Raw genomic sequence first — 19530 nt, forward strand, 5'->3', positions numbered from 1 at the left:
ATTGTCACTTACTTAAGAGTTGCAAGAAAAAAGCAGAGCCCAATTCTAGGAATAATAGTGTTACTGAGTAGGTTTTGTAACAGGAATCTCAATATTAAAGTAGGTACAAGCAGAAGTGAAGGTCAAAATATTTAATAACTCATATGAATAGGAAGTGTAGTAGGCAGCATTAGAGCTGAGTATTAAAGGCCCTTCATTTGTCTGTTTAGTTGCTGAATCATAAGGAGATACAAGGGTCCAGAGGGAAGAGTCAGAGTCACTAAGGTAATTGTAGGGGAAGTAGGACTTGGAGGGGCAGCTTCATACCAGTTGGTACAGAAATATTTCAACATGTTTAATAATCAGCAGAGGTACACTGGTGGAAGACAACCAAATAGCAGCCCTGGATACAAGATTCAATCTAGAGTATGAATAGGCCAAGCAGGCAGAGCTACGAGCAGAGTTTATCTAGAGCTATATGTTATAACATTCATGACCCTAAATTTGGATTGCAGTAGTTTACTTTTGTTCTTTGGTTCTATATCAACTGATCTGTAAAGTGGTAATGGTATCATTTTGTTCATCATTTGTCAGGATTGCCTATCACAGTGCTTAATAAATATTTGTTTAATGAATAAAGAGCCAGTCAGTTTCTCCTAGTGCCTGGAGTTCCCTGAGGATAGATTGTTCTAAAGGATGAAAAGCTCTGAGAATTAATTCTGATCTTGAACTGGACTTGGAGGTCTGCTCAAGACATAAGCTGGTCCCTATCATTTGAACTCTTGGATATCAATTCCTAAGCCTCACCTAAGGAGAATACAAGGGTGCTCTACAATTACATGACTTCCCTAAAACAGAGCTGAACATTTAAAGGAGAGGGGCAGAACCATACAAGTCACTGGGATCCTGACCTATTTCTTAAACTTTTTCAATTCCACTCAGAGGTCTATTTAGCAAATATGCGTCCAGTTTACAACAATAGAGAGAAATAAATTTCAGGAAATAGCCTACTTTTGAACTTCAGTCACTCTCAGCTAAACCAACGTCTTATGACAATTTATGTTTCTCATGATAAACTGCCTCTATTAATTTGGGGAAGTAAAAACCAGAACTACACTGCAATTCTGTAAGCTAGAAATTTCTCAGCTTTAAATAGAAATAGCAGAACAATTCAAAGAATTATCTGCCCATAGCAATGATTCAGTATTTTTAATTGATGTCAATAAACCTTATTTGGTTCTCATCATTTTTATAGATATGTTCTTAAATATAATTATTAAAAGGCTATTTCAAACCCATGCACATATGGTCACCCAATATATGACAAAGCAGGCAAGAACATACAATGGAGAAAAGACATTCTCTTCAATAAGTGGTGCTGGGAAAACTGGACAGGTACATAAAAAAAGAATGAACTTAGAACACTCCCTAACACCATACACAAAAATAAAACTCAAAATGGATTAAAGACCTGAATGTAAGGCCAGACACTAAAAGTCTAAGAGGAAAACATAGGCAGAACACTCTTTCACATAAATTGCAGCAGGATTTTTTTGACCCACCTCCTATAGTAATGAAAATAAAAACAAAAATTAACAAATGGGACCTAATTTAAAACTTAAAAGCTTTTGCACAGCAAAAGAAACCATAAACAAGATGAAAAGAGAACCCTCAGAATGGGAGAAAATATTTGCAAATGAAGCAACTGACAAAGGATTAATCTCCCAAATATACAAACAGGTCATGCAGTTCAATAACAAAAAAACAAACAACCCAATCAAAAAATGTGCAGAAGCCCTAAATAGACATTTCTCCAAAGAAGGCACACAGATGGCCAACAAACACATGAAAAGATGTTCAACATCACTAATTATTAGATAAATGAAAATCAAAACCACAATGAAGTATCACCTCACACCCCTCACAATGATCATCATTAAAAAATCTACAAGCAGTAAATGCTGGAGAGGGTGTGTAGAAAGGGAACCCTCTTGCACTGTTGGTGGGAATGTAAATTGATACAGCCACTCTGCAGAACAGTATGAAGGTTCCTTAAAAAATTAAAACTAGAGCTACCATATGACCCAGCAATCCCACTGCTCGGTGTATACCCAGAGAAAAGCATAATTCAAAAAGACACATGCACCCCAATGTTTATTGCAGCACTATTTATAATAGCCAGGACATGGAAGCAACCTAAATGTCTATCAACAGAGGAATAAAGAAGATGTGGTATGTACATACAATGGAATATTACTCAGCCATAAAAAAGAATGAAATTGGGTCATTTGTAGAGATGTGGATGGACCTAGAGACTGTCATACAGAGTGAAGTAAGCCAGCAAGAGGAAAACAAATATTGTATAATGCCGCTTTTATGTGGAATCTAGAAAGTGATACAAATGAACTTGTTTGCAAAGCAGAAATAGAGACATAGACGTAGGGAACGGACATATGGATACTGTGGGGGGAAGGGGAAGGTAGAATGTATTGGGAGATTGGGATTCACTTATACACTATTGATACTATGTATAAAATAGATAGCTAAAGAGAACCTACTGTATAGCTCAGGGAACTCTACTCAGTGCTCTGTGGTGACCTAAATGGGAAGGAAATCCTAAAAAGAGGGGGTACAGGTATACATATAGCTGATTCTCTTTGCTGTACAGTAGAAACTAACACAACATTGTAAAGCAACCATATTCCAATAAAAATTAATTATAAATTTTTTTAAAATAAATTAATCAAGGGCTTCCCTGGTGGCGCAGTGGTTGAGAGTCCGCCTACCAATGCAGGGGACGAGGGTTCGTGCCCCGGTCCGGGAGGATCCCACGTGCCGCGGAGCGGCTGGGCCCGTGAGCCATGGCCGCTGAGCCTGCGCCATGGCCGCTGAGCCTGCGCGTCCGGAGCCTGTGCTCCGCGATGGGAGAGGCCACGGCAGTGAGAGGCCCGCGTACCAAAAAAAAATAATAATAATAAATAAATTAATCAAGAAAAAATAAAAGATATTTCATAAAATTTCAAGTGGTGCTGTACATTTATACCATAATAAATATGAAACCAACATTTTTACAAATTTCTACTAAACCTTGAAGAAAAGTGCACTACATGAATGGGAATCAAAATTCCCAAATTTCCAATGAACAGTTTTCAAAAGGACAGTTATCTTTACTTTATCATTATGAGAACATTTTTTGCCATCATTTCTTGTTTTGCTTTCAAATATTATTTTGCTTTTCATGGATTTTCACACATACATAGATAATTGACTAATTTTCCATGCAAATGACCAGCATGAAAACTTTATGGTTTTCTTTCCTTCCTGTACTAACTGAAAACAATTGCCCACTTAACTGTGTAATTATTCCAGTTTATTATACATACTAATCCTCATCAAATCACCCCTCCACTGTTCATCCAAGCACGCATTATGTAGTAATGTTATATTAGTCAGATTACCTGAAAAGTAATTCATTTTATTTTAATATAAACATATGTGTGTGTGTGTGTGTGTATATAAAGATCTACTCGACCCTTGCCCTAAAGCAGCCCCACAAAAAGGATAATTGCATGTGAAAAGATATCCATAGAAAACTATTTATTTTGTTTCTTCACTTCTAAAAACCAGTTTTAATAAGACCTAAATATTAAGGGTAAGATTGGAAAGAGCCAGAAATTTTGCTTACAACTTTGAATGGACCAGGTTAGTATTATCTCTGGTCTTAAACCTCTGGGAAAAAAAAAAAAAAAAAGGAACCTGAGGGAGACTGGCTTCTTTTGGCGACTAACCCATGAGACAGAGAGATGTAGCCTAAAAGTTCCAGGAGTCCAGTATAGTCTATTTCTTGAATTGCTTTTAATGATTCAAGGATGTTCCTGACAGAAAATTACTTGAGACTGGGTCAAACCCACTCTGGGCCCTCCAACAATGACATGAAATCCAAATATGGGATATAAATTAAACTGACCTATACAGGTAGGGAGCAACATTATATTGGGCGTCATTCTTAACCTGCTGAAATTCTTCCCTACCCAGAAATGATGATTCTCCCACACTGCTGAATCAATAACATTCTCCATTTTCATAGAAGCACAAAAGTAATACTTTCAACTCCCAAAAAAAGTGAGACAGAAAGAAATTTATCATTCCATACATTTTTTTTTTTTTTTTTTTTGCGGTATGCTGGCCCCCCACTGCCGTGGCCCCTCCCGCCGCGGAGCACAGGCCCCGGACGCGCAGGCTCAGCGGTCATGGCTCACAGGCCCAGCCGCTCTGCGGCATGTGGGATCCTCCCGGACAGGGGCACGAACCCGCATCCCCTGCATCGGCAGGCTGACTCCCAACCACTGCGCCACCAGGGAAGCCCATTCCATACATTTTAAATAACATTTTAAAATGGAACTGCATTGTCATATAAGTGAAACCCATGATGAAAGATAGAATGAAGAATGCCTACTTAGGATCCAAACATGCTAAACCACAACCCCTTATGCACATTTCATTCAAGCATTGAAGGCAGCAAGTATGAGGTCAAGATGAAAATAACAGTAAATTTATTATCTTTCCTTGCTTAAATATCGCATTGAATTCTTAGGCTGTTTGAACAGTAAATGAGTAATCTTTAGAAATTAAGAATTTTGATGACATAAGCAAGAGGGAAAAATTGAAATATTAGAGTAATAATTAAATGCACTTCTAAATTTGGTACTTGCTAAATATTGTGTTTTTTAATATAACACTATGTAGTCTTAATACTATTATGAATATATCTTCTTTGTAAAGTATTAATACATATTACAATCTCTAAGAAAACTTCACACCAATAATGTTGCCCAATGACGTTTAATTCACTTTAGAAAAGATAAAGTTTAACATTAATATTTTATCATTTTGGTAACTCATATTAAAATGTACAAATTTAGCAATATATAAAACTATATACACACAACTGATTTTCTGTATCTATAAGACATTAAGTCAGTTGTTCCAAAACCCTTATCCATTGTCTCTTCAGAATCAAATGTCAGAATGGTGGAAATGGATTGGGAGGCTTATTGGAGAAGATGTTGGAGAAAGGACTGATGAACAGGAAACAAATCAGGGGTACTTATTATTAGATCATAGAAAGTTGAAGACAGTGAAAATAAACTAAAGATTGTGTGATCAAAAAGAACAAATTATAAGGGCATCTGAGTAATTTATTCTTTAAAATTTAATCAAAGACCAAATAAATAATTGGAACAGAATATGTGAGTACTAAGGTACAAATCTTATTAATATAAAATGCAACCATAACAATTCCATAACATAAATTCATACCATTTCATTTTACAAGCAAAATACATGTCAATCATTTTACTATACCTGGGAGAGAAGTGTGAGCTATAAAGTATAGGGTCTTGTTTCCAAGTCTGCAGTAAACTATACCATTCTTAGATATGTTTTGTTAATTAATTAATTAATTTTAATTCCAAAATTGCTATAACTCCCTGCTTTTATCCTAATCCAGGGTCTTGATTGAGGATAATCTGAGAAGTGTAAATATTGCCAGGATATCCTCTTCATTTCTAGATGGTGGTTCTCTATGCACTTTGCTCACTCTATGTATATGCTTTCCTGCCTCCCATCACTGAAAACCACCATGCATGACAGAGTGATATATAATAGTTGATGCTTGTCCCAAGAAAGTTCAAAAGCATCAAGTTCAATTGCAAATCTCAATGGCAAATTCTCCATTTTTCCTTAAGCCCTCCTTCCACATTTCTTTCAAATATCATTTAAATCCAACTTTTGTTTGAAGAATTTCTGATTGTCAGTGTGAAAGATTCTGTATGTTGAAAATAAAAAGAAAGATATTTAAGCACTACTCATATGTCTTTAAACAGTTTTGTGGAGAAAGAAATGTCCCTGTCTGATACAGTTTCTAGTTGTCTTTTCAGTATCTGAGAGCAATAATTCTCTCCTCATCTCATTTTATTTAACCACTTTTGTGGTAAATAAATCTGATGAGTGAGATTAAGGTAATCAATTTGGGATGCTGGTGGCAATTAGATAAGCATATATGGAATATACAAACTTGAATGTAGCAACCATTAAAGATGTCAAAACAATTAAAAATATGGTCATAAAACTCAATCATTTAAATTGTCATCTACAAGAATTCAGATGTACCATTGGTCAAATAATTTCTCAAAAAATGTAATAACCACACCACAAAGGGGTCTGATGTGACACAATAAGCCAGAGAAGACTGCTATTACTCCAGTCTCATAAGCTAGTCCAAGCAATCTACAGTTGGTTCTTATTGCAGATGTGATACAAGTTCTCTACTTCTCTTGTTTGAAATTTGTAGGTTAGGAGTGCTAAATTCGGAACTATTTCCGTGGGAAATGTTACAGAGATTCCATCTTGCTAAAGAATGTAAGAGAACTTCCCGAGCTTTCGATGCCTCTGTGTTCTGCTCTTGAGAGATTTGAAGGCTAATCTGATTTACATTATTCATTAACAAATTAGAAGCCATAAGATTGGTTATAGAGCAGCACCTAGTGAGATTTTCTTCCAAAAACTGTTTGTAGAGTTCGTCCACTTTTTTTTCCATATAACTATTAAGCATAGAATTAGAGAGGGGCTGCTTATGAAACAACATACTTTTTTCTCGAATTTCATCCCCATTCAAAAGCTTTGAGGCAGGTAGTTTCTCTAGAGCTTCACTGATGGGAGAATGACCCAACGGTACATCTACTGAAAGTAAAAGAGGACCATTAAAAGCATCATCACGTATGTGTTCCACAAAGCAGCCGGAATCATACATGTTACCCACGTGGTCTCCTCCAATCTGTAGGTCCGGATAATTCTGGCAGATACTTGTACATGAACAAGATCGGTATAAATCTAGTTGTTTTTCATCATGTTCTCTCTTTGGAATGGGCAACGCAGCAGAAACATTTCCTGGAAGGGATGCACTTTTGCATTTTGCTACAGTTACCTCATACACAGATTTTATTTTATTTTTATCATCACTTCGCTCTGTTAAACTTTCTTTCATGACCTTATTTTGATTTTCCATTTTATCAGGGGAAAGTGAATTGTCTTCTATATCTAAAAGCTGCTTTTTCCAAGTTTCCTTTTCATCATTTGAGATTTTCTTACATGTAAATGGTTCTTTGTATAGGAGTTCAATTAGGAAGGCTTCGCCAAGCATTTTATTAGACAAGGTTTCTAAACAGAAGAGTGCAATATATTCCTGTAATATAAAAAAAACTCATTAAGGCAACGTACATTAAAATGTCTAATGAAGATTTAACTCTTACATGAAAACACAAATGATTTAGGGAGGCACTATTACTCAAAAGGTAGAGAATAGGACCAGGAGTAAGGAGACTGGGGTTCTGACTCTGTCATTAACTATTTACCATAAGGTAATGTATTTATCATTCCTGGGTCTCAATTTTCCTATTGATTAAATGGTAATAATAATGCTCCCCAGACTTCTTGACAAGGTTATTGTCAGGATATTATATGGTATACAAATGTTTTTAAAGTACAAAATTATATAAATGTATAATTATTTTAATATATTCCACTGCCATAAATGATTTATTTTAAAATTATTAGTTAAAGTGCTTAACCCTTTATCTTCAAATAGTCTGCTAAAAATCAAGTCTGCTTTCAAGGAATTGGTCTTAACTGTGCTTTAATTAATATTGTTTGAGTCATATTGAAAACAATTACTATACCTTAGAATGTGTTTGAGAGATGAATATTTATATATAGTTTGGATTTATGCAAACTGAGTTAAACTATTAATATACCCACTGATTTTTCAGTAACCTAAATGCAAATAGGTTTATCAAATTCACTACCGTCCTTTTTTATTTTTATTTTCTTTCCCTTCCTCTCTTCCTTCCCTCTTTCCTTCATTCTGTTCTTTTCTTTTGGACTTAAAACTTATTTCCCAAAGTACTTATGTCAGTCTTTTGCATGAATCTTTAGTGCAATTTTAAGACTTCCAATTTTCCCTATAAACTCTACAAGAGTACAAAAGGAAAAAGCAGATTTGATTCAAGACACAATTTTCCTTTAATAGGTCCGTAGTGTCTACTATAAATGTTTCCAGGAAACCTACTTATTCATATATAAAGGCTTTTGAGTAGAAAATAAAACAATACAAACTAAAATACATGAGAACTTAGACTTACCTTTTCCGAATGTCAGGATACCTAAAGAAAGATTCAGTCTTCTGAGATTCCAACAGTCCAAACACAGGAAAAGTCCCTTTTAGCTTGTTTCTTCTCAGCTCTTGCTTATACCTCAGAAAGATAACTTTAACCGCACAAAATGAAACGGTTCTGCTTTCCATTCATACCTTAGGGCTGAACCAACTAATAGAAGAATAATGTGGGTTGATCACATATATGGTATGGTAATGATCACATACTAAAAGAGGATCTTGAAAGTGTTTGTTCAAGATGCAAATGAGAATGACAGTGGGAAATGTTAACGGCAATAGCTTTCTTCATTCAAATGAAGATAGAGACAAGGATGTTTTAATTTTTTTAAGTAGAAAAAAGAAGTATGGTAACCAGCATATTTTGTAACACTGAATAATTAAAAATAACTTAAATAGCCATCAATAAGACAATGTTTAACTTATGATACATCTAATGTATGAAATACTAAACTGAGGATTTTTAATGATGGAATGATACTAAAAATAAGGAATTACTACATAACAGTCATTCTAAATGTTCTACATATATGACTTAATTTAAAACAAAAACTATTATCTCCATTTTACAGAGGAAACAAAGACAGAGGAATGTTATATACTTATTGAAGTTCACAAAGTTAGTAAATGGTGGAACTAGGATTTGCACCAAGCAATTGGATTCAGAATCCATACTCAATCACTACACCGTATTACCTCTATGTTTATTGATGGAATGCAAGTTGCAGAACCATATAAACAGTACGATTCCATCATGTGTTGTGTGTGTACTATGTGCCAAGTTCTTTTCTAAATACTTCACATATACTAATTTAATCCTGTTAACATCTATATGAAACTGATATGATAATTACCATTTATCTATGAAGAAACTGAGGGACAGAAAAGCTACATAAGATGTCCAATATCACACAGTTCTAAGTGGTAGACTCTGGGTTAGAACCCAGGCAGCCTGGCTTTAAATACTGTGTGCTTAACTTTCCTGCTACAACAGATTTTTTCTCCCTTTTAATTGACTTAATATATGTAATCATGTTGTGGAAAAGAATACAAATCAAACTGTTAACCGTGGTTTCCTCTGGGAGGGGGTTGGCAGGGAGAAGGTGAAGGGGCAATTTTATTTTTTACTCCCTATACTTCTATACGGTTTGAATTATTCTACAATGCGCACGTATTCATGTATTATTTGCATGATTGAAAAAGAGTCCACATACATAAAAGGACAAGAAAAAAACAATGTTAATTTCTTTGAATGTATTTTCTCAATCTCACAGGAGTCTGACCCATTCTTTAGAATGATTTTAAACCCAGATACAAACTGCTAAAGTAGATTGGAAAGCATGAACAACATTTCTGCCTAGTTGATACTTACAGCTACAATTATCAATACAGCTTTTGTTTTACAAATAATTATTTCAGAATAGTTATCACAAACATCTTACAGAATAGGTTAATTCTAATTTTGTATACCATACCAACCACTTTTTCTTAGGTTGTCAAAGACAACCTCTTGTAAGAAATAGTGTATTAATTTAGCATGGATGTGAGGGAATGGCTCACAGCAAAATGAGAAAATATTTCACAACCCCACACCAGAAAGATAATGAAAACAACTGAAAAAAAAAAGATTTTTCTACCACTGCTATCACAAAGGAATAGTAGAAAATGGAGATCTCAAATTGTTTCTAACCTAAACTCCTTCACTTGTTACACCCCATTTCCTTTGCCTTACTCATCTCTATATCTGGATGATCCAAATTTTAGCAGTCCTCTGTCCTAAATATCTCTGCCTTTCACTACTGTCATTTTGTTCTTGGATTCTGCAGCTGCTTCCAATCTTGCCCCCTTTCAAATCCAGTTGACATGTTAGATTTATCCACCTTCTGCACAAACATGCTAAATCCTTCAATGGCTTCTAATGGATTAATAATAATAGATACAATTTATTGAGTGTCTCATAAGTGAAAGATGCTTTTAGGCAACATCTGCACTTATTTAATCTTCTCAGCAAATCTGCAAGTCATGATTTTCTACGTTTTTACAAAACAGAAAACTGCCTGGAAAATGCTAAAAATCAAAATCTAACATGAAACCTGAAGGTCTGTGTGCTTTTCCCTGTTTACTTTCTTAACCTCTATTCCTCCACTTGCTCCCCAAAGTTGCAATTACCATGTTGCTTCATGACTTTTCCTTCTACCTAAAATTCATTTATTCTTATAATTACCTTGCAAATTATACATCCTTCAGGTCAATTTAGCACTCATTTCTTCAGATCCCTGAAGTGTCTTGATCCACCTAGCCTGGTTTAGATTTTTCTACAATTCATTTACCTCATCCCATTAGTTTTCACTCTCTGAGTTCCTTGAAGGTAAATGATTTTTTCTTATCCATATTAATGTGTTTGTTTCCAAGCAGCATGCAAAGAGTCTGGCATTTATTATCATCAATAATTATTATCATTTTCTGAACTACCTGCTTGTCAGACCGTATGCTAAACACTTTTACATACTCAGTTCTTTTACTCCTCACAGATGATGCTGTCATGTAGGCATCGCCTTTCTCACTTTAACAACAGGGAAACTGACATTCAGGGGAAATAATTTGCCTGAGACCCATAGTTACAAAGTGGAATCCAAATGTGCCTAAGACAAAAGCTGTTTCTGAGGTTTTTTGGCACTTCACTCTCAAAAATACCTGAGCTACAAAGGTATTGAAGGGAAAACGAACATTAAAGTGCAAGGTCATCTTTTTACACAGGGGGAGAGGAAGTGCTAGAACAGTCAGGGACTATTGCACCCACTAGCACACAAACCAAAAGGTTAATTCCCAGAAGGAAGGGGTGCCCTGAAAAGCACATCCTCGAGAAGGAGGAAAGGCAAAGGTAAAAAAGATTGCTATGGTGGTCCAGTCCTGTCCAGGTAAGCATTGGCACCCTTTGCTCTGTTCCTACAAACCCAAGCAATATGAATTTTAATTTATTTGTTTTCTTCACACTTCATTTTATGTTTTGGCCATTTTCTCCCTCAGGTGTCTTGGCCCTTCATTCGTGGCCGCCTTTGCCAAACACTCACCACCATTCCCAAGCAAGGAGGTGGGAGAAGGGGCATCAGGAATGCAGAGTCCTTTGGCTCTTCCTGCCACTCCTCCCCTGAGCCGTGCAGATGAAGAGAGAAAAGAGGCCTTAACTAGAGTTTATCCTCCTTGAGAGTTCAGGCCCACCCCACAGGCCGGGTGGAGGGTGGGGGTGGGGACCTACAGCCTCCTAGTCACTAGGCGCCCAGAGTTCCCAGAATGGGCGATCGCTTGCGCCACAAGGGCACTTTTTTTACCAGCCAATCCTGAGCGCAGGGCCCCTGGCGCTTAGCAACCGCCCTGGAGAAGGGCCGGGCGTTGGGACACAGCTTCTAGCATTGGTGAGCAGGACGCAACGGTGAAGTGGCTGACTCCGGGTTACTTCTGCAAAGTAGCCTCAGAGTGGAAACAATGAGCTCCATTAAAATCTATTATACCAGCGTGTTAGAGTCTAGGGAGGTGAGTGGAAAGAGAAAGGGCCTCAGCAGGCAAAAAGGACTAAAGTGAAGACATTCCAGTTGGGGACTTCAGGATTGTGCTAAGACATTACCATCCCTTTCATGCCTTTCATTCTTCAGCTCCCTCCTCTAGGTTTTCGGGGTGGGAGATGCAGGGGAGAACAGAGAATGGGGTTAACACCCTCTCTCAGTTTGTGCTCTAAGAACTGATTGATCTTGGAGGTTTCTGTGTCTTGAGCTCAACTTCAGAGCTTCCAATAATTTTATGGATGTTTCAAATGGAAGAGGTAAAGAACCTTGTTTAGGATGAGAGGGGGGAAATGCCAGTGAGTGAACGGCCAAAATCTTCAGAGAAGTCTGGGCAACCTCAAAAAGAAAAACTGAGTAATTTCAAAGAAGAAGGTGTATTTGCATAGATCAAACATTTCTTAGCTTAATTAGAGCTTAGATGAATTATTTTGACCAAGATGTAAGAAATATTATAGAACAATGTTTTCCAACAGCAATATATTGTGAGCCGCATATGTAATTTTAAATTTTAAGTAGCCACTTTTAAAAAAGATGAGATTAATTTTAATAGATTTTATTTAACACAGAATAGACTAAATGTTATCAATGCAACATATAATCAATATAGAAATATAAATATTATTTATTACTTTTTCATATTAAGTCCTCAAAATTCAGCGTGTGTTTTGCATTTATAGCACATTTCATTTTGGACTGGCCACACTTCAAGTGCCCAGTAGTCACATGTGGCTAGTGGTTATCACATTAGACAGCTCAGTTACAGAGCTGGCTAAAAATGGCTAAAAATCTCATACAGCAAAGTTTTTGGAGAAGCATGAAAACTGATTTGGAATTGATTATATATGGTTGACAAACATTCATCACACTCCTGCTGTGTGTCAGATATCATGATAGGTGTGAGGAATGAGATTTGATCTCAGTCTAGAAAGAGTGCATTGCTTTTCATAAAGCCTCATCAGGTAGATTAGGGATTTCAACTGGGTACTAAGAAACAAGAGCAAGAAGTAGTTTAAAAAAGAAAATTATGGGCCATTTAACTAGTTTTTTTTTAACAGTGTGAATTATGTTATTGGATATGGTACTGAGTCTGTAAGAGGGAATGAAATCCATAAGGACTACAGTGGATGGAGTTGAGAACTCACCCAAGTGTTGATCTGTGTCACTCAAACTATAATATAAAAATAATCTAGAGGGTGTATTAAAACATTCCTGAGACCCACTCCCAGAGATTCTGACTCTGTAGTTTTGGGGTGGGGTAAGCCTGATGCTGCTAGTGTTATGAACCACACTCAGACTAACACTGGTCTTAACAACTGTTCTTCTCTTAATGGGTTCCGCTGAAAACGTTTTGAAAAACCACTATAAAAATGTGAAAGTCACATGCACCATGCTTTTGCAATTTTAAAAACGAATGAGCCTCAGAAAGTGAAAATGTTGCATTTGGGAATTTCAGAAATTTCTCAGCAGTTGGAAATAAGCAGGGTTTTCCAGGCATGACCAGATTACATTTTCAAGTCATCAGACAAAAAGCCTACTCACATGCACATTCACAGAAATCCCATTTGAATAAACTGGGGTTTGTACTTGTCAAAATGCTTTCACATAAGTTTTCTAAGTCTAACATCACAGGTTCTATATGACAAAAATGCCCAAGACTGTCATATGAAAATGTAGAAACCTCAAAGTTTAATATTTATCTTATAGCCATTAACAAAAAGTTGTAGTTATAAAATATGCTTAAAAGATAACCAACTATTACAATTTTACTTTAGCAGTAATCTGTGTTTCGGGGGAAAAGACAATGTGGAGAAATACAGTATAGTAACAGATGGCATAAATCTAACTCTTCATATGAGAAGACATAGCAAGAATTGGCCACTTTTATCCACTCACATATTTGTAATCTTAATCCCCTGGTGTATTTATTAATTTTGTCACATGGATTATCTCTAAATTTAGGCATAGACTATGAGTATGGTTTTATTTTATTGTTTATTTAAGTATAGTTGATTTACAATAGCATATTAGTTTCAGGTGTACCACATAGTGATACAGTATTTTTTTTTTGCAGTACACGGGCCTCTCACTGTTGTGGCCTCTCCCGTTGTGGAGCACAGGCTCCAGACGCGCAGGCTCAGTGGCCATGGCTCACGGGCCCAGCCGCTCTGCGGCATGTGGTATCTTCCCGGATGGGGGCACGAACCCGTGTCCCCTGAATCGGCAGGTGGACTCTCAACCACTATGCCACCAGGGAAGCCCCATGATTCAGTATTTTTATATACTATACTCCATTAAATGTTATTGCAAGATAATTGCTATAAGTCCCTGTGTTATAATTTCTTGTTACTTATCTATTTTATAGAGAGGTAAGTATTTCTTAATACCATACCCCTAATTTGCCCCTCCCCCTTCCCTCTCCCAGGTGGTAGCCACTAGTTTGTTTTCTATATCTGTGAGTCTGTTTCTGTTTTGTGTATATATTTTATCTGTATTATTGTTTTAGATTACACATATGATTGATATCATATAGTATTTGGCTTTTCTGTCTGAGTTATTTCACAAACCATAATATTATCTAGGTCCATCCATGTTGCTGAAAATGGCAGAATTTCCTTCTTTTTTATAGTTGAGTAATATTCCATTGTGTATATATCTAGATATTTATATATCTACATATATATATATATATATATGCCACATTTTTTACATTCATCTCATGATGGACATGGGTTGCTTCCATATCTTGTCTATTGTAAATAGTGCTATTATGAATATTGGGGTGCATGTATCTTTTCAAATTATTGTTACTTTTTTTTTTCTGGATATATACCTAGGAGTGGATTTACTGGATCATGTGGTAGTTATATTTTTAGTTGTTTGAGGAAACTCCATACTGTTTTCCATAGTGGCTGCAGCAGTTTACATTCCCACCAACAATGTATGAGGATTACTTTTTCTCCATATCCTATCCAACAATGGTTATTTGTAGACTTTTTGAATGGCCATTCTGACAGGTGTGAGGTAATATCTCACTATTTTGGTTTGCATTTCTCTAATAATTAGTTATGTTAAGTATAATTTCATGTGCCTCTTAGCCACTATATTTCTTCTTAGGAAAAATGTTTATTCAGGTCTTCTGCCCATTTTTTGATAGGATTGTTTGGGATTTTCTTTTCATTTTTTTTGGTATTGAGTTGTATGAGCTGTTTATATTGAATGTTAACCTCCTGTTAGTCATACCATTTGCAAATATTTTCTCACCTTCTGTAGGTTGTCTTCTAATTTTGTTGATGATTTCATTTTCTGTAGAAAATATTTCAGTTTGATTAGGTCCAATTTGTTTATTTTTGCTTTTATTTCTTTTGCTTTAGGAGACAGATCCAAAAATTAGTGCTATGATTTGTGTCAAAGAGTGTTCCACCTATGTTCTCTTCTAGGAGTATATGGTTTCAGGTCTTGTGTTTAGGTCTTTAATGTATTTTGAGTTTATTTTTGGATTTGGTGTTAGAGAATGTTTAATCTCGTTGTTTTACATGTGGCTGTCCAGTTTTCCTGGCACTACCTTTTAAAGAGACTGTCTTTTCTCCATTGTATATTCTTGTCTCCTTTGTCATAGATTAATTGACCATAGGTGTGTAACTTTATTTCTGGGATCTCTGTTCTGTTCCATTGTTCTAGGTGTCTGTTTTTGTTCATGTATGATACTGTTTTGATTATTGTAACTTTGTAGTATAGTCTGAAGTCTGGGAGGGTGATACCTCCAGCTTTGTTCTTCTCTCAGGATTGCTTTTGCAATTTTGGGTCTTTTGTGTTTCCATATGGATTTTAGGATTACTCTAATTCTGTGAAAAAATGTCATGGGTGTTTTGATAGTGATTTTCTTAAATCTTTAGATGTTTGGGGTAGTATGTCAATTTTAACAATATTAATTCTTCCAATCCAAGAGCACAGGATATCTTTCCATTTCCTTGTATCACCTTCAACTTCCCTCATCAATTTTTCTAGTTTTCAGTGTATAGGTCTTTCACCTCCTTGATTAAACTTATCCCTACATATTTTATTCTTTTTGATGCAAATATTTGAATTTTATTTTATTTATTTTTTATACAGCAGATTCTTATTAGTTATCTATTTTATACATATTAGTGTATATATGTGAATCCCAATCTCCCAAATCATCCCAACACCACCAACCCCCAGCACCCACCCCACTTTCCTCCCTTGGTGTCCATACACTTGTTCTCTACATCTGTGTCTCTACTTCTGCCTTGCAAACTGGTTTATCTGTATCATTTTTCTACATTCCACATATATGCATTAGTATATGATATTTGTTTTTCTCTTCCTCCTTCTGTCTTACTTCACTCTGTATGACAGTTTCTAGGTCCATCCACATCTCTATAAATGACCCAATTTCATTCTTTTTTATGGCTGAGTAATATTCCATTGTATATATCTACCAAATCTTCTTTATCCATTCATCTGTTGATGGGCATTTAGGTTGCTTCCATGACCTGTCTATTGTAAATACTACTGCAATGAATATTGGGGTGCATGTGTCTTTTTGAATTATAGTTTTCTCTGGGTATATGCCCAGTAGTGGGATTGCTGGGTCATATGGTAATTCTATTTTTAGTTTCTTAAGGACCCTCCATACTGTTCTCCATAGTGGCTGTATCAATTTACATTCCCACCAACATTGCAAGAGGGTTCCGTTTCCTCCACACCCTCTCCAATATTTGTTGTTTGTAGATTTTCTGATGATGCCTATTCTAACTGGTGTGAGGTGACACCTCATTGCAGTTTTGATTTGCATTTCTCTAATAATTAGTGATATTAAGCAGCTTTTCATGTGCCTCTTGTCTATCTGTATGCCTTCTTTGGAGAAAGATCTATCTAGGTTTTCTGCCCATTTTTGGATTGGGTTGTTTGTTTGTTTGTTTGTTTTTTGATATAGAGCTACATGACCTGTTTATATATATATATATATATATATATATATATATAGTTGTTGTTGTTGTTGTTGTTTGTTTGTTTTTTTTTGGCACACGGGCCTCTCACTGTCGTGGCCTCTCCCATTGTGGGGCACAGGATCCGGAAGCGCAGGCCCAGCAGCCACAGTCCATGGGCCCATCCGCTCCGTGGCATGTGGGACCTTCCCGGACTGGGGCACAAACCCGTGTCCCCTGCATCAGCAGGTGGACTCCCAACCACTGCACCACCAGGGAAACCCTGTTTATATATTTTGGAGATTAATCCTTTGTCCGTTTATTCATTTGAAAATATTTTCTCCCATTCTGAGGGTTCTTTTCATCTTGGTTATGATTTCCTTTGCTATGCAAAAGCTTTTAAGTTTCATTAAGTCCCATTTTTCAATTTTTGTTTTTATTTCCATTTCTATAGGAGATGGGTCAAAAAGGATCTTGCTGTGATTTATGTCATAGAGTGTTCTGCTTATATTTTCCTCTAAGAGTTTTATAGTGTCTGGTCTTATATTTAGGTCTTTAATCCATTTTTAGTTTATTTTTGTTTATAGTGCTAGGGAGTGTTCTAATTTCATTCTTTTACATGTAGCTGTCCAGTTTCCCCAGCACCACTTATTGAAGAGACTGCCTTTTTTCCATTGTGTATCCTTGCTTCCTTTGTCATAGATTAGTTGACTGTAGGTGCATGAGTTTATCTCTGGACTTTCTATCCTGTTCCATTGATCTATATTTCTGTTTTTGTGCCAGTACCATATTGTCTTTATTACTGTAGCTTTGTAGTATAGTATGAAGTCAGGGAATTTTATTCCTCTAGCTCCATTTTTTTCCCTCCTGTCTTATTCATGAATTTAGAGGAAAGGCTTTCAACTTTTCACCCTTGAGTAAGATGTTGGCTGTGGGCTTGTCATAAAAGGTCTTTAATATGTTGAGATATGTCCTTCTATACCCACTTTGATGAGTGTTTTTTTTTTATCAAGAATGGATGTTACACTTTGTCACATGTTTTTTCTGCATCTGTTGAGATGATCATGTGATTTTTTTTAAATGCCTTACCCCCCTGCTATACAAAATTCATCTTTTCTGGGTCTTCCTGAAACTAAAGTTGTGACAATTTGGGGGACGGTGGTCTGAGTGAGTTCCCCCATCTAGAGAACCAGCCATCCCATTGCCCTTCTCTACTTCAGAATGTAGGACCCACCTACTCCTACCCTCCTTGAACCTACAGGCAGTGTCCCTCCTCAAGGCCTAATGACCAGAAAAGGGAGGCCCCTGCCACACCAGGGTTAAACAGGAGAGCTGGTCATGTCTGGAGGTTTATCCCATCATGATAGGGGATGCCTGCCAGCGGGACGTGACACTGTCTGTTTGTCACCACCTCTCAATCACGCTTTGGTGCTTAGCATGGTAATTAAGGGCTCCAAATCACACTGTGTTTGCCATTACCTTTGTTCCATTCTTGTCATTTATATCAGGCTTTCTTTTTTTCAACTCAGATAAGAACCCATGATGCATGGATTTGTAAGCAAAACTCCTTTTTGAAAAAGAGCTTGTAAGAACTCAATCCACAGGCAACCAGTTTTTTGTTTTTTTTTATATCCACAGGACATTTATTTTATAAATGGAATAACTTAATCCTCTTACTATTTAATACATGTATTTTTTTTTGCTTTATAACAAATTTAATCAGTTATACATATACATATGTTCCCATATCCCCTTCCTTTTGCGTCTCCCTCCCACCCTCCCTATCCCACCTCTCCAGGTGGTCACAAAGCACCGAGCTGATCTCCCTGTGCTATGCGGCTGCTTCCCACTAGCTATCTACCTTACGTTTGGTAGTGTATATATGTCCATGCCGCTCTTTCACTTTGTCACAGCTTACCCTTCCCCCTCCCCATATCCTCAAGTTCATTCTCTAGTAGGTCTGTGTCTTTATTCCTGTCTTACCCCTATGTTCTTCATAACATTTTTTTTTCTTAAATTCCATATATATGTGTCAGCATACAGTATTTGTCTTTCTCTTTCTGACTTACTTCACTCTGTATGACAGACTCTAGGTCCATCCACCTCATTACAAATAGCTCAATTTCATTTCTTTTTATGGCTGAGTAATATTCCATTGTATATATGTGCCACATCTTCTTTACCCATTCATCCGATGATGGACACTTAGGTTGTTTCCATCTCCGGGCTATTGTAAATAGGGCTGCTATGAACATTTTGGTACATGTCTTTTTTTGAATTATGGTTTTCTCAGAGTATATGCCCAGTAGTGGGATTGCTGGGTCATATGGTAGTTCTATTTGTAGTTTTTTAAGGAACCTCCATACCGTTCTCCATAGTGGCTGGATAGGGACATGTAAAAGTATGAGATTAGATCACTCCCTAACACCATACACAAAAATAAGCTCAAAATGGATTAAAGACCTAAATGTAAGGCCAGAAACTATCAAACTCTTAGAGGAGAACATAGGCAGAACACTCTATGACATAAATCACAGCAAGATCCTTTTTGACCCACCTCCTAGAGAAATGGAAATAAAGACAAAAATAAACACATGGGACCTAATGAAACTTCAAAGCTTTTGCACAGCAAAGGAAACCATAAACAAGACCAAAAGACAACCCTCAGAATGGGAGAAAATATTTGCAAATGAAGCAACTGACAAAGGATTAATCTCCAAAATTTATAAGCAGCTCATGCAGCTCAATAACAAAAAAACAAACAACCCAATCCAAAAATGGGCAGAAGACCTAAATAGACATTTCTCCACAGAAG

The 19530-nt window shown here is 36.4% G+C and overlaps 1 protein-coding gene across 1 annotated transcript; it reads right to left on the minus strand.

Moving 5' to 3' along the window:
- Positions 1–6280: 6280 nt before the first annotated feature.
- LOC132481627 (TLR adapter interacting with SLC15A4 on the lysosome-like) lies at positions 6281–7180 on the minus strand. The gene has a single exon (XM_060086472.1). It carries the CDS (start codon positions 7178–7180, stop codon positions 6281–6283), a length of 900 nt encoding a protein of 299 aa, XP_059942455.1.
- Positions 7181–19530: the final 12350 nt, after the last annotated feature.

Source organism: Mesoplodon densirostris, chromosome X, assembly GCF_025265405.1.
Source record: "Mesoplodon densirostris isolate mMesDen1 chromosome X, mMesDen1 primary haplotype, whole genome shotgun sequence".
In the NCBI taxonomy this organism is placed as follows: Eukaryota; Metazoa; Chordata; class Mammalia; order Artiodactyla; family Ziphiidae; genus Mesoplodon; species Mesoplodon densirostris.